This window comes from Arvicanthis niloticus, chromosome 4 (genome assembly GCF_011762505.2).
Source record: "Arvicanthis niloticus isolate mArvNil1 chromosome 4, mArvNil1.pat.X, whole genome shotgun sequence".
Taxonomy (NCBI): Eukaryota; Metazoa; Chordata; class Mammalia; order Rodentia; family Muridae; genus Arvicanthis; species Arvicanthis niloticus.
Genome location: NC_047661.1, coordinates 67,038,932 through 67,054,854, shown reverse-complemented (window position 1 = coordinate 67,054,854; position 15,923 = coordinate 67,038,932). Strand labels below are relative to the sequence as shown.

The 15,923-nt window shown below is 47.3% G+C and overlaps 1 protein-coding gene across 1 annotated transcript; it reads right to left on the bottom strand.

Annotated features, from left to right (window-relative positions):
- Window positions 1-9,988: 9,988 nt before the first annotated feature.
- On the bottom strand, window positions 9,989-15,625 carry Etv3l (ETS variant transcription factor 3 like). The gene is made up of 5 exons (XM_034501172.2): window positions 15,565-15,625; window positions 15,248-15,485; window positions 14,847-15,039; window positions 14,633-14,762; window positions 9,989-10,572 (listed from the first exon to the last, which is right to left on the bottom strand). The coding sequence occupies exons 1-5, from the start codon at window positions 15,623-15,625 to the stop codon at window positions 10,109-10,111; spliced, it is 1,086 nt and encodes a 361-aa protein (XP_034357063.1). The 3' UTR covers window positions 9,989-10,108.
- Between the last annotated feature and the right edge of the window lie 298 nt (window positions 15,626-15,923).

The following is a 15,923-nucleotide window of genomic DNA, read 5'->3' as shown; positions in this document are numbered from 1 at the left end:
TCTGAAGTTCTCTTTCTTTGTTGGGTCTCTGTGTGGTTTAGGTATCAGAGTAATTGTGGCTTCACAGAATGAGTTAGGCAGTGTTCCTTCTGTTTCTATTTTATGGAATGTTTGAGGAATGTTAGTATTAGGTCTTCTTTGAAGGTCTGGTAGAATTCTGCACTAAAGCCATCTGGCCTTGGGCTTTTTATGGTTGGAAGGTTTTTAATGACTTCTATTTCCTTAGTACATGGTACTTAGTAACTTTGGTACGTGGTATCTGTCTAGAAAATTATCCATTTCATCTAGATTTTCCAGTTTTGTTGAGTTGAGGTTTTTGTAGTAGGATCTGATGATTTTTTTATAAGTTTCTGTTGTTATGTCTCCCTTTCATTTCTGATTGTGTTAATTTGGATACTCTCTGTGCCCTTTAGTTAGTTCTACCTTTATATAGTTCTCTTTGTTTCTACTTGGTTGATTTCAGCCCTGAGTTTGACTATTTCCTGCCTTCTACTCCTCTTGGGTATGTTTGTTCTAGGGCTTTCAGGTGTACTGTTAAGTTGTTAGTGTAGGATCACTCCAGTTTCTTTACAAGGGCCCTTAGTGCTATGAATTTTCCTCTTAGCACTGCTTTCATTGTGTCCCATAAGTTTGGGTATGTTGTGCTTCCATTTTCATTGGATTCTAAGAAGTCTTTAATTTCTTTATTTCTTCCCTGACCAAGTTATCATTGAGTAGAGAATTGTTGAGTTTCCAAAGGAATGTGGGTTTTCTGTTATTTTTGTTCTTATTGAAGTCTGTGGTGATTTAAAAAACAATATAATGTTTTATTTTTTTGAAATTATATAATTCATCTCTTTCTTCCTTCTATGTGCCCTTCCTTTTTTCCTCACTCAGATTTATGATCATTTTTTATTTAATTGTGAATGCATATATATTCCTAAATATATAATAAATACAACCTAGTTCTTATAATGTTTCTTGTATGTATATGTTTTCAGGGACAATCATTTGGTATTTGATAACTGGTTGGTGTTCTTTCCTCTGGGGAAGATAATTTCTCCTATTATCAACGTCCTTTGGTTCCCTGTAGTCCTTTGTTTAGGATTATGGCCCATGAGCTTTAGCATGTTGGTGTGGTCCTTGCTTATAACATGTTCAGGCAGCCATATTGGTGAGGTCATGGTTATAACTTTTCTGACATTTCTAGGAGACACAATCTCATAGCAGACTTACCGGCTGTCTCACTTTTACAATCTTTCTGTTCCTTCTTCTACAGTGAGCCCCAGAACCTTATGTACAAAAGTTTTATTATAGATATGTCAATTGGGACTGGGGTCCACATGGTCTCCCTGCATTTTGACTGGTTGTGGTTTTCTGAAATAGTCTCAGTCTGCTGAAGAGAGGAGTTTCTTTGATAGGTGAGAGCTACACTTATCTGTGGGTGTAAGTATTCAGCATATAGTACGGATTATGCTGGTTTAGTAAAGTGATGGTTGTAGGTTCTCCAAGACCGATGGCTTCTCTATCCCCAGATAGTTGGCTAGGTTTCTAGTACCAGGCACAGTTTACCTCTTATTGAGTGTCACTTAAGTCCAATTAAGAAAAGTGATTATTACCAACAAGGTACACGTGCCATTTGCATCCTCAGGGTTATCCTGGCATGCTTGTTGTTGTGTTAGTTCATAGGCACCATAGCTTGGTGGGACTGTTGTTTGCCTCCTTCCCTTGGAAGCTTGCATGGCGCCCACTGGTGCTGTGGAAGCTAGTCCTCGGGGAGAGACTTCTAGGTCAGATCCAGCTCAGGTCCTCTGGGTCCTGTGTCTAAAGTGCACAGCGTCTTCAGCAACAGGGACTTACCTCCTACCTATGAGCCACAACCAAGGCAATAGAAATTGTCCATAATGTTTTGGGAGTGTCTTGGACAACCCTGACCAACATATGGTGGTAGGTGGTGGACACAGAGGAAGGAAGGTGTACAACACACTCATTAACCCTACCACAGAACGGCAGCTTCATAATAAAATGTTATTATTGCTTATCCCTCACGTGTGCAGTGTGCTTTTGTGCTGCTCTGCTGGTCTTCTCTTGTTACACGTGCTATAGCTTTGGCAGGTGAAAGTGTCATTTTACTATAATTTTGTGTGAACATGATGAGGCCAGGCATGATTGGCACACATCGTTTGTAACCCAAGCACTCAGGTTGTGAAGTTGGGGGCATCAGGAAGAGTTCAAGAACATTCTTGTCTACCTAGTGAGTCTGAGGCTAGCCTAGGCTACATGAGACTCTATCTTAAAAAACTAAATCCAGCAGAAATAAACACAAGATACTCTAATATTTGACAAGAAACCCACTTCTTACATCTGTTCCCTTCTTCTGAACAGGTAACTCCTCGTGTCAGTTCTTGTTAAATTTTCTAGATTTTTGGTATGTGATGGAGTCCATATGAATTCACGCTGGAATTTCCCTTCTTGACATCTAGTAACATCCTCACAGTATTTTGTCTACATTTGTCTGCAGCTGCTGAGTTGTATTTGGTGTATTGTATTTCTTTGGAAGGCTAACACTTGTGTCACATTTTAGTAAGATATAAAAATACGCAAGAAAATCATGTTCTGGGTCATCAGGATGCTACTTTGTCACTTAATACCAAGTGATGCCAGGGACTGTATTTGCTTTTCTGTGTGTGATGAGTTAATTAGCACCTAGCACTGTGGCTCCAATGATCTCCACTAATGAGAAGAGGACAGAGAAGCGTGACGTGGAAGTGCCTCCTGCGTTCTGGGAAGGATGCATTCAGCCTCTCACTGGTGTTTTATTATTTTAAAAAGACATATTTATTTTAATTTTATGTGTATGTTTTGCCTGCATGTATGTATATACACCACATGTCTGTACTGCCTGTGGAGGCCAGAATAAGGCATTGAATCCCCCCGAAACCAAAGCAGCAAGTGGTTTTAACTGCAGATCCATCTCTCCAGCCCTCAGACAGTGTTTTAAGCAGATCATGTTAGTGCTTTAGAATATAGTCTGGAAAGACACAAGGTAGGCTACAAGGCTGATGGGGGCTGAAGGTATGCCAATGGAGAGTTGTCCAGATGAAAACAGATTTGAGTGATGTTTAGGAGGCGAAACCCATAGGACTTGGGAACTACCTGGTATGGCAGCTGAGGGAGAAGAAAATGCAGGCCGACACCTTGGTTTCTGTTTGGGTGTACATGGGTATGTTGCATTGTTAACTAAAGCATAGATAAAGATAGAAGTGGGGCGGAATGAAAGGGTGCCCTAGATGTGGAGCCAAAGTGCTCCATCTTGGACACACTTCTTTAAGGCCCATGAGACAAGTAGGTCGAGACGCTCAGGAGCTGACTGGACCAGAGATCCTAGTGCTTGAGCTGCACAGATCTGGAAAGAGTCGGTGTTCATTTTGTGAGTAAGACAAGGAGAGACACGGCAAGCTTCTGGAAAGCGAGTGTAGAATACACAGAGTTGTGGGCAGCCTTTTCCAGAGCACTTAAGGTGGCCTGCAAAAGGAGCAGAAACAGCCTAGAGAATGAGAAAGCTGGGAAGGGTCCAGGTGGTAAAGGGTAAAGGGCTGTCAGTGACGTCACACAGACTAGAGCTTTAAGACAGGAATCACAGTGTACCTCATCGGATTTACTTCTGCCTGGAAGCATGGCTCCACCTACTTCCAGAATAATCTAGAATCCTTTTAACTATATGCTTCTACTGCTGACCTCCTTCACTTAACTGGAGTCAACATAGGCGTTTTGCCTAACTGATCATCCTTATTGTTATCTATGGGAGGGATGCTGTTGTTGGTCTGGGAGCAGTGTACTCCAGGGTTTTTGGGGAAAGATTGGAGAAAGTATGCTGGCTAGTTTATGTCAATTTAACACAACTAGACTTATCTGAAAAGAGAGAACCTCAATTTAAAAAAATGCCTCCATAAGATTCGGCTGTAGAGTATTCTCTTAATTAGTGATTGGTGTGGGAGGGCCCAGCCCATTGTGGGTGGGGCCAACCCTGGACTGGTGGTCCTGGGTTCTGTAAGAGAGCAGGCTGAGCAAGCTAGTAAACAGTGTTCCTCCATGGCCTCTGCACCAGCCTCTGTCCTCCAGGTTCCTGTCCTGCTTGAGTCCCTGTCCTCACTGCTTTTGATGGTGAACTATTATACAGAAATGGGAATGAAATAAACTATTTTCTCCACAAGTTACTTCTGGTTATGATATTTCATCTGGGCAATAGTAACTAACACTAAGTAAGACACCCAGCTAGACAGATAAAGGGAACTCACTCCCCCCTTGGTAGGCATTACACACTATTAAGCCTGTTAAAATCATTGTTAACATCAAAGTCAAGCCTTGTAAGCACTTTTGGGGTTCATTTTGCAGTAAAAAAGCAGACACCTTCGGGATGGGGCTATTTGATTTCTCAGTCTGCAGCTGTTGGATCTTTGCTATCACCAGCCGCAGTGAACTCTGGATGACCCTGCAACCCTTTTCACATAGGCCAGAGGGGGGGCACTTCCCTTAGTGGGCCTGACAGAGGGACTGCTGTGGCTGGTGCAAACACAAAGCACCATGTGTAACCGACTGTGATTGGTGCTATGTCAGCAGGCTGCTCTGCTTCCTGAGACACTCAGGGCTGCCTCTGCTGCCTCTCCCTACTGTTGCAACATTTAGGCTGGCAGGCAGGTGAAGAAACTGTACAAGAGCAGCCAGGGCGGGGAGATGGTGGGGAGACGGCAAAGCCTGGGAGAAGGCTTAAGGAATCTTGACATTCTAGGACTATACAAGAGCTAGACCCCTTCTAGAGCAAACGACCTAGCATTCTATAGCCTGTAGGGTGCACTACCTATTGCTGCCTTTCTTTGCTCTTTCTTTTCTTAGAGCCATACAAAGACCAGTGCTTGAAGAGCTTCTCTTTTACTGCCTGTGACTTCTTTCTAGGAGAGCAAAAGGGTCTTGGGCTGCTGGTGAGTACACTGGAAGCCTCTACTTTGCAGCTGGCACACTGGAGCAGCATGCCTGGGCAGACTTGTACAAAGACTGCTTGGGTCTGCACCCAACCTCTGCCACTTAGCAGGAATTTGCTTGAACAGGTTTCATCTCTCCGTACTTGTCCTTACCTGCACAGTGGGATGATAACAAGGCCTGCCTCCCAGAGACCTGGCATTGGTTGGAATGACATATAAGAAGCACTTAGGACGCCGCTGGTATCTTATTGGTCTATTGCTGTGAAGAGACACCATGACCAAGGCAACTGTTATAAAGGAAAGCATCTAATTGGGGGCTTGCCTACAGTTTCACAGGGTAAGTCCATGTTCACCATGGTGGGTAGCATGGTGGCATAAAGGCGGGCACGGCATTGGAGCAGTAGCTGAGAGTTTTATGTCCTGATCCGCTGGTAGCAGGCAGAGAGAGGGGAGGGGAGGAGAAGGGGAAAGAGAATGAGAGAGAGAGAGCGAGAGAGAGAGAGAGAGAGAGAGAGAGAGAGAGAGAGAGAGAGAGAGAGAGAGTGACTGGCATGGGATTTTAAATTCTCAAAGTCCACTACAGTGACATACCTCCTCTAACAAGTACAACCTATTCCAACAAGGCCACACCTCCTAACTTTCCCCCTCCCAAGCAACTCATCAACTGGGGACTAAGCATGCAGATATATGAGCCTATGAGGAGGTAGGTATTTTCATTCAAACCACCACAGACTGGCTTATAGTGAGTGGTGTGTAAATACAGTTTTAGAAAACATCCCTTTCTGGAAGTCAGTTGAGTGACCTGTGTCTGAAGCCATTACAGTGTCATAATTTTTCACCCAGCAATTTTATCCTGTCCCTATCCTCATGACAGCAATGCATATATGTAAACACAGTATAAATCATGGGAATGGTGACACAAACTTGTAATCCCAGGCCTTGTGTGGCAGAAACAGGTGGATTGCTACAAGTTTGAGGCTAGCCTAGTTTACACAGCAAGCTTCTGGCCAACCAGGGCTACATAGTGAGACCCTGTCTCAATAAGTAAAAAAAAAAATTTAAAACCAAGCAAGGAACCAACCAAAGAAACAAAGTCACAATAAGCCTTTAATAAATGTCTATTGGATTGCATTTACTGGTATATAAATGTGTGCGCATATATACAGCTGTTCATAGATACATATATATATATTAATATATGGTCATATAAGAGTATGTGTACCTGAAAGATTCATGTGACCCAGTGAGAACAATGACTCACATGTTTGTGGTGAATCAGTGTAAATAAACGTACTATGTGCACTGATTGCTGCAAGGCTGGTCATATAAAAGTATAGCAGCTCAGTGGTATGTAATGCCTAAGTTTTGAAAATAATTATAACTGCTTTGTTATTCTCTGGTAGATATGCTTCTTATCATTTTAGTTTATACCCCTACTTACAACAAAGTACCAGGGCAGTGCATGCCACTGTCAGCAGCCTTGTGTACCGTGTATTTGCTTGATAGCATCGTGCTGTCATTCACCATGCTTGATCTCTGCCATCTGCTTTCCTGCAAGTACATTCAATGACATTTTTACAGGGACAGAACCAGCATAGAGTGCATCCGACATAAAGTGACACATGAAGTTTCCTCAGGGAATGAAAGGAAGAGGGTAGGGACCATCCACACTGCCATCAATTCAGGGGGGTGAACACCTGCTATTGTTTCTAAGCACCTGTGGTGGTTTGAATAGGAATGCCCCCTATAGGCTCATATGTTTGAATGCTTGGCCTATAAGAAGTGGCAGTATTAGGAGGTGTGGCCTTATTGGACGAAGTGTGTCACTGTGGAGGCAGGCTTTGAGGTCTCATATCCTAAAGTTAGGCCTAGTGTGGCAGCCTCCTGCTGCCTACAATCAAGATGTAGAACGCTCAGCTCCTTCTTCACCACCATGTCTGCCTGCACTCTGTCATGTTTCCTGCCATGACGGTAATGGACAGTCTGAAAGCCAGCCACAGTTAAGTGTTTTCCTTTATAAGAGTTGCCAAACTCATGGTTTCTCTGCACAGCAGTAGAAACCCTAACTAAGACAGCTCCCAGACTTCTTCCATGTGCCTAGCTGAGTATTCTAGTGCACAGACTCCCTCCTTTTAAGCACTGTCCCAAGAACACCAGATTTATGCAGCACTATATTGATGCCTATGAGACCATCAGAGGCAAGCACCAAACTGCCAAAGTGCTTCTGGGAAGGAAAGTGCCTACTCATAGGGCCACATGAAATGAACCTACACAGGAGTCACTTCTAAAACGTCCCTCTGCACACATAGCAAACTCTTAAACTAATGGATTTTAAACTCTCCAGCCAAGTGATTATGGTTACTAATGACTAAGAAATTTATATTCCAAATCTTGCTCTTCGTCCCTGTGATTTGAAACAACCCCTTTTCTCTGGGATCTCAGAGGTCTCTTCTCGAAGCCCAGGAGCTAGACTCTAATTTCTCAAGAGCTGCTGAATCTCCTAAGGTTTCTAGTGCCATAAAGGGAAGCCCAGGAGCAGAGTTGTTACTGAGCATGCTTTGCAGTCCTGCTCCTGAGAAATACTGAGTGCTCACTGTGCCTTCCCCACATGAGGTTGAAGGTCACAGGGTGTCAACATGTGTGGCATCTGGGGTTGGTGCCTGATAACCTCCACGGCCTGCGTTGTTGCCTTAGGCAAATAGCTGTTTGATGTATTGACAACCATATTTAAAGGGGCTTGACAAGGAAGAGCTCTGCATCTGCATCCACATTTTGCCATTCACGTCCCCATCTCAGAGGCTCCGAGTTGCCATCACTCCCACACCCACACAGAGCTGGCCTTTGACTTTGTACACTACTCCTGAGCTTTGAGTTCGGAGTACCAACTCTAGCCACCAGAGGGCACTCCTGCAACGTGAAGACCAACAGCCCTCCGAGAAGCTACTTCCATCTTTAACAGGTTTTCCTGAACTTAGTGTCTGTCAACCCTCAACCCAGGGCAGTTTCTCTCCTTTTCCCCAGGGGACATTTAGCACTGTCTGGAGGCATCTTGGGATGTTATAATTGGATGGACATGGGTGCAGGTGGTACTATCTTCTGGGTAAGGAGCCCATGTTCTGATAAGTATTTAGGACTCAGGATAGCTCTCAATAACAATGAATTACTTAGTGGGAAAAAAAATTGTCTATGGTGGCAGGACCTCTGCATTGAGATTCGTGGCCTACGGCAAAAGGTACCATGTGGAAGTAAGTCCTTACAGTGGGCTTTAGCCTTCAGGAGAGTCATAGAATGTAGACTGCAAAACATTTTTCATCACCAGAAATATGGGGACCACAGTCACCATACACCACTGGGGAGGAGGTGGGACCAGGTAGAGAATACATTCTTTCTTTTATGGAGAAACCCCTGTCCTTAGGGCTAGTCACTGAACAGGACACAAGCCCAGTGAGTGCACCATCCACTTCCTGGTGCTAAACGGGGGGGGGGGGGGGGGGAAGACACTGTAAACTGGGCAGGGGAATACAAAAGCTCTGTGCTGGTTCCGACTGACTGACTGACCATGCTGGGGATGAGGCATCGGCTTTGGGAGGAGTGGGAGGTAGGGTGTTGTTGCTGTTTTGTTTTGTTTTTGCATTTGGGTTGAGAGAGGGAGACAGAGACCCTTTCTCCTGACCTAGGTCCAGCTTGGGATCACCTTGGCCTTTCTGTGGACGAGGTTATGTCATGTCCTCTTCAGTTCTTCTCACCCATTCTAGCTGACTGGCAGTGTACGGTCACAAGACCAAGTGAGGCTGCAGGAAGTAAATGTGAGAGAGGCTCCAAGAGGAACTTGGAATGGGCAGTGGAACCCTCTGGGCCTTTCCAGCTCATGAGCTGTTCCTCAAAAAGGACAGGAGACAGATCCAGGCCATGTAATTGATAGCCTAGAGGCAGGAGAGTGCACGGCTCTGTGGCTTTGGCTTGTGCAGCATCTCTTCCCAGTTGATTCATCTGACATTAAGCAGAGACGCTCCTTCTTGTGTGTTCTCTATGCTCTCTGGCACCTGGTGCTTCAAGTCGGCCCTGCTGCTCATCCCCAGGACCACAGGCAGAGGCTGGGGACATTTAGCACCAGCTTCCTTTCCCACTTGGACCATTAGAATTTTGCCCAGAGGTCCTCTACAGGAGCCTTAAGGCCTTTGACAAAGCCCTCCAACTCTTTCTGCTCTCTTTGGGATTAGCTTCCCACATTGCTTGGCTTGGTTCACCTCCTGTCTCTCTCTGTCTCTGTCTCTCTATCTGTCTCTGTCTCTGTCTCTCTGTCTTGCTCTCTGTCTCTCTCTGTCTCTCTCTCTCTCTCTCTCTCTCTCTCTCTCTCTCTCTCTCTCTCTCTCTCTCTCTCTCTCTCTCTCTCTGCTAGAAGTGAGGAGCTTGGCTGGGTGATTCCAGTCCCAGTCTAAGCCTCAGGCCCTCCTCTGAATTTCCCAGCAGGACTCCTGGGTTGCATTTAGCACCACCACTGATCCTAACAGAGAAGGAACACAGCCAAGACTAGGGTACACTGGAGAAAGGCTGTTGGGCCAAGGGCATTTTTATTCACAGTCAGCAGGGGAGTGTTACAGAGCTGAGAGAACCAACCCCTCCCTCTCTCTGCACCTGCCTGGATCTTGGGGACCTGGAGATAGAAGCGTAGAACCTTTCTTCAGAGAAGCAAGAACCATCCTGGGACCGAGGTTCCTAGTGGCTGAGCAGTCAAAGGGAGGGCAGAGAAATATGTGAAGGGGTGGGAGAGGTTCAGGATGGGGAAGAAAACCCAGAGGAAGAAAGAGACTCTAAGACTGAAGCCAAACAAATGCTGGTCTGCCCCAGCCTAGCCCCTTCATTCCTTCCTGTGGGTATGGGACAATTTTAGGATAGAAACCCTTAATCTCATCTTCTCTCTCTCTCTCTCTCTCTCTCTCTCTCTCTCTCTCTCTCTCTCTCAAAAAAGTTATTTAACAATGTCTCCTTAGTTGATAACAATTTGGTAATAGGGGAGGGGCACCTCCTAAGTTTTTTCATACCCACATTTGCCCCACCTTGGTTCAGCTTCACCCTTTGGGGTTTTCCAGTGGCCCAGTGGGGGGACAGGAGGAAAGGGGAAGAGCCACTCCTTCACTTTTTCTCTCCAATTAAGGGGGATCCAAAGGCCACACGGGTTTCATGTTTTCTGAATTGGGGGACATGGGGACTCCTTTCCCAAGTTTGAGTCTCTGAGTCCCTGAGGAGAGCCCTTCATTGGAATCCAGGTGCCTACTTGGCCCTGGGCCAGAACTTACTGATTCCTCTGGCCTGAGAAACTGGCACCGAAGCCCCTCACTAGTCCCCTGTCTCAGCCTGGCCAGAAGGTGGAGCCCTGGAAAATGCCATGTACCTGGAATACACATGGGGCCTGGGAGCTGAGGACCAGGGTTTGAGGACCCCAAAAGTGGCTGCTCTGAGGAAAGAGGAGGCAGGATGGGCCCTGAGAGGTGGGTCCAGTTACAGCAGAGGCAGGGCACAGAAGCAAAGGAAGCAAAGCCGGGCAGATCACCTGGGAGGTTCCGGAAACAGCAGCAAGGACTCTGCCAGCCTGGGCCCAGGACAGAGCCAGAACCTAGAGACACAGAGAGATGGTCAAGAGGCACCCCTCTCCAAGATGCTCTGCTGCCCTTTCTCTCTCTCCTCCTGTGGTGATAGCTTGGCCCAGGGAGTGGCACTGTTTGGAGGTGTGCCTGTTGGAGTAGGTGTGCCACTGTGGGCCTGGGTTTTAAGACCCTCATCCTAGCTTCCTGGAAGTCAGTCTTCTCCTAGCTGCCTTCACATGAAGATGTAGAACTCTCAGCTCCTCCTGCACCATGCCTGCCTAGATGCTGCCGTGTTCCTGCCTTGATGATAATGGACTGAACCTCTGAACCTGTAAGCCAGCCCCAACTAAATGTCCTTGTAAGAGTTGCCTTGGTCATGGTGTCAGTTCACAGCAGTAAAATCCTAACTAAGATACTCCCCACTGCTCTCTCTTCTTCCCTTCCCTTCCCTCTCTTCCTTCCCCTTCTCCCTCACCCATCCCTTCCATTCCCTTTTCCTCTGACAGAATCTCAAGGAACTAGGCTGGCTTGGGTTTGTTCTGCAGCTGAAGATGACCTTTAATTCCAGACTGTCTTGACCCTACCTCCCGAGTGCTGGGATTACAAACCTGGGGTTGCCTGCCTGTTAGGTAAGTATTCTCCCAGTGGGGCTAGGTGAGGGATGGAGGGTGGGAGGGGGTCATCTCTCTCCCTCTTTCTAAGACTCTATCAGCCCTGTGGGAGCACCTGCTCATGCTGTCCTCTCCCACCTCACCTTTCCCAGGACACATGGCTCGGTTAGAAATCATACAGTTAGGGATGTATTCTCCTCTGAATATAGTCCAGACTTAATAGATTAAGTCCACAGTAAAAATGTGTTGAGAGACTGAATGGATATTCTGTATTCTATCCCGGAGAATGTATCCTTTACTCTCTCTAACCCTGCTCAAAGGCTCCAAACTTTAGCTGGGTAAAGAATTGGTTGTGGGACCAGGTGCTTGTCATCTAAATATGAAGGCTGTTATCTCCTCATCAGTAAGGTCCTCTCTGTCCTGGTTAAGATCAAGTGGCATCTGCTAAGAGTTTATGTAATAAGGGGCCCATGGAGCTCATATCTGTGCGGTCCAGGGCCGTCCGGGTGTGAGAACCACAGCCCTCCTCTTCTGTCTGATGCCGATCCCATGTTCCCTCTCCTCCTCCCACTCCATCCAGACCCACCTTCTTTTCCTCCCACCTGCTAGGCCTCCACAGAGGTTTCCCAGGCTGGGAGTTCCTGGAAATGGCTAGACAGAACTCCCCACCATGTTTTTCTGTTTCTGGGAGCCTCCCTGACGTGCTCCATTTTCGGCAAGGTCATATCAGTTTGCTAAGAGACTAGTGGGGTCACATGGGTGTGATATAGTGAATAAAACCTGTGAAAATAGATCAGGTGTTACTTAAAATAGCCACTTTGTTAGCCAGGAGTATTTCTCAAGCCAGATTGATGAGGGGTTAAAGTAGTCAGAATGTTCTCCATAAGAAAACTCCTTCTGTCAGGGTGTTCTCTCTCTGTGGGCCAGTATTATTCTCCTTAGACCCTTAGATGAGGTGAGGGCTGTTGTCCTACAGAAAGGCTGTGGCCCCAGGAGCTCCTGGGGTCAGAGTTGTGTCCACACTGTAACTGAGCGGGCATGTGGAGGAGATATTTATAATCTCTCCATTTCCTGAAGCTGGTCGAGTGTCCAACAGCAGCTCCCTCTCCTGGTACCGCATTATCTGAGTGAGGGTGGAGGGAAGGCATGAAGTGGAATTCCAGTCCAGAAGCATGGCTGGTAAGTGACTACTACCAGCTCTCTGCTGACCTAAAACCTTCACGTCCTTCAGCGCCCACGCACAGGGAGTGCGTGCGCACATGCATGTGTGTGTGAAGGAAAGCAGCCCTCTCCAAAGGTCTCTCTCCTTCAGTGCTGGGAGAACAGTGGCATGGAGGAACAGAGAAGCCTTTCATGGGCTAGGTAGCTCTAGGATGCCAGACTGATGGCTCAACCACCCTGCATCCTTGGTCTACACCATGCCCTTCACTGTGGGCGGGACTAATCTTCAAAACTGCCTGAAGTGGAGGGGCATGGACCTCTGCAGAAGATACCTGGGTTGGATCTTTCCACAGAATGCCTAACTTAGTTGCTCTGAGAACCACGGGTATCTACTGATGGCCGCCTTCTCTTCTTACCCCATCATGAAGTACCACCAATAGCTTGCTCCCAGTCCCTCTTTCTGTTCCAGGCTTTTGAACTCCTGGTCTGTGTTCTTCCTGCAAGCTCATCTGAGCCTGTGTGTACTTTGGAAGTCAGCTGAGAGTCATTTTGCTAAGCATGTCTTCCCTGCTGTCCCTAGCACTCTCAGTGTCCCTTTGTGTCCAGCAGCAGTAACATCGAGTATTTATTGGTAACTGCCTTTAGCCTCTTGACCAAAAGCCTCAGAAAGGCAGCATTGCTTACATCTCAGCTTCAGCAGCACTGACTGCTCTTCTAGAGGTCCTGAGTTCAATTCCCGGCAACCACATGGTGGCTCACAATCATCCGATGCCCTCTTCTGGTGTGTCTGAAGTCAGCTACAGTGTACTCATACAGTAAATAAATAATATATATTTTTAAAAATTGTGGTGTTTCCTTTGGGGTCAAGGCTCAGCAAACACAAGAAGGCACATTAAACAGGAGGTAATTAAACATCTGGCAAAGAAAAAAGAAGAACATGAACTTGTCTGTCCACCTCTCTTCAGCTGAGGTCCCTCCTTCACCCCATGGCCCTAGAGTCTTCTTAGATTGTCTAAAAACAAACAAACAAACAACAACCCCAACCAAACCAAACCAAACCAAACAACAGCAACAACCCTCCCAACAGAGGCTAGAGATACAACTCAGTGGTTAAGAACCTTTCTGTTCTTCCAGAAGAACTGAGTTCTGTTTCCAGCACCCCTGTCTCACCACTGTCTATACTTTTAGCTCCAGGATGTTCAATGCCTCTGGCCTCTAGAGGGTGCCTGCACTCCAGTGCACACACCTGTATGCAGACACACACACCCCCACACATAATTTAAAATAATAAAAAGCCTGCCAACAATAGAATGGTTTCTCCTGTAATCCCAGCCACACACGGCCTGAACACAGATGCTCGCTGGCTTATGATAGGGTTATATGCTGATAAACCCATTGTGAGTTAAAAATAACCTACATCAAGAGTGTGTTGGGTGTGTATAACCTAGAGAATGAGTCAGTTCAGCAGTGCCGTGTGCCGCGGAGTGCTGCCTGTTTACTGTCATGCTACGTGGCTGACTGAAGAGCCGGTTCCCTGCACCTCCTATTCATAGCCAGTGGAAAGGTCGGACTTCAAACTTCTAGATATGGTATCTGTCACGGAATGCACATGGCTTCTGTATTGTATCATAAGGCCTAGAAACCTTCAGTCAAGTCGTTGTCAGTTTGGAACTTCTGTAGTTTATAAATTGAAATAGGAAGCGGGGCTGTGGCTCAGTTGGCAGAGTGCTCAGTGAACATATAAGGCCTGGGTTCTGTTACCTGCACCGCAGAAACAAATAAAACAAAACCTAAACATCTCTTCTCTCTGGACTCCTCACTCTTCACATGGTTTCTGAGCCTTCTGGACCCAGTTAGCTGTTGGCCTGGCAGACTGACTCCCATGCCCCTTTACCTTCCACCCACACTGACAATATGCCTTCCAGATTCACCACACACGCTCACAGCTCCCACTTTCCCTCTGTTGGGCATCTTTGCCCTTTTCCTCTCCTAGCGACCTCAGAGTGCTCCTCTGTGTCCCCCCAGCACCTGTAGTAACTGGCAGTCCTCCCCCATAGTGCTACTTTGTGCCCTTCAGCACCAGTAGTAACTGGCAATCTTCTCCCGTCTCTGCTTCCCATCAGCCTCTGCTTCTTACTGAGCTTATCTTTCCTGTTTGAACACCCACACCTAGTAAACAGCTAGAATCTCTAAACACTGACTGACTGACTGAAGATCTCTTATCTCATGCCTACTTGGGCATATGCTCAGCCAAGCAGGCCCTGGGAGGCTCCCCTCCTCTGTTGGGATCCCCACCAACTTGGTGTTTAACACTCACAGTTGAAGCTGCTGCTCTCCTTGTCCCCAGAGGCCTCTGGTGGTCCCCGTGGTGTCCTCTCTCCAGCTGGTTGAGTTTCTGTGGCCTGTGTGTACAGGACTAGAATATAGAACATTGGAGACCAGGAGGGCTCTAAGGTAGAGAGTGACCAGGGTCCTTCAGGACCAAAGGTCAGGTCCTGTCAGAACTCCAAGGTCAGGGACATCATGCCTACCTCACTCTGCTCAGCCACAGGCACCAAGGCTGGCTGACACAGGGCAGGGGGCCTCAACAGCAGGTGGGGGGCGGAGGATGCCCACACTTTCCACGGAGGAAGACAGTTGGCTACAATGAGCTTGCTGAAGTTGAACTTGTAGGTAAACCTCTTGCCTTTGGTCTTGTGTAGGATCCTCTTGTTATAGTAATACCTAGAGAAGTGAGAGTTGCCTCTGTGAGGAAGGAAGAGACTGGGACTCTCCTCCATTCATCTGGCAGTTGCTGGAGGACACCAGCCATCTTCCCATAGTGAGAGCATTCCCCAAGCCCTTCAGTAGTAGTAAGCAGCCTGGGGTGCCAAGAGCCACAGCCTTTTTCCTTGAGCTCTGCCTTTCCTGCTGCTGGCCACTGTCTTCTCACCTGAGGGCCCGGCTCAGCTTGTCATAGTTCATCTGTGGTTTGCACTTCCTTCGGCCCCAGAGGCGAGCCACTTCATCTGGATCCTTGATGACAAACTCCCCGTACTCTCCCTGCTGCCAGGCAATGACATGGCGGAACTCTTCCTTCTGCAGCAGTTCCAGGATGAAGTGCCACAGCTGGATCTGCCTCGAGCCTGGCGAAGACTCGGCTTTGTAGGCCCAATCCGGGAAGGCCAGACCTGGGGTGGGAGAGTGTGAGGGTCACCTGCTGTCCTCAGGCCCTGCACACGTCAGCTTCAAGAGCATGAGGAGGCTTACCTGAGATCCAGTAGTTGACAGGGGCAGTCAGGATGCCTTCTGAGAAGCAGTTGCCATGCATGGTGAGTAGTGGGTGACAGAGGGTTGAGTCTGGACTGAAGGCCTTCTGAAAGTAAGGGACAGGGGAAAGATGGAGGTGAGTGAGGAAGAAGGGTCCAGGACAGAAAAGAGAAGCTAAGGCAAGAATTCTCTTGTTCACAGCCCAGCCTCTGTGCAGACCACCTTACTGCTCAAAGGCTGCCTCAGGGTGGTGGCTTGGATCTAAATCCAAGGTAGAAAGGCAAATGGTCCTCCAACCTAACCCCAGATGGAGTAAGACAAGGAGACAAACTCCATAGGACTCAGCAGGATTTTGTTTT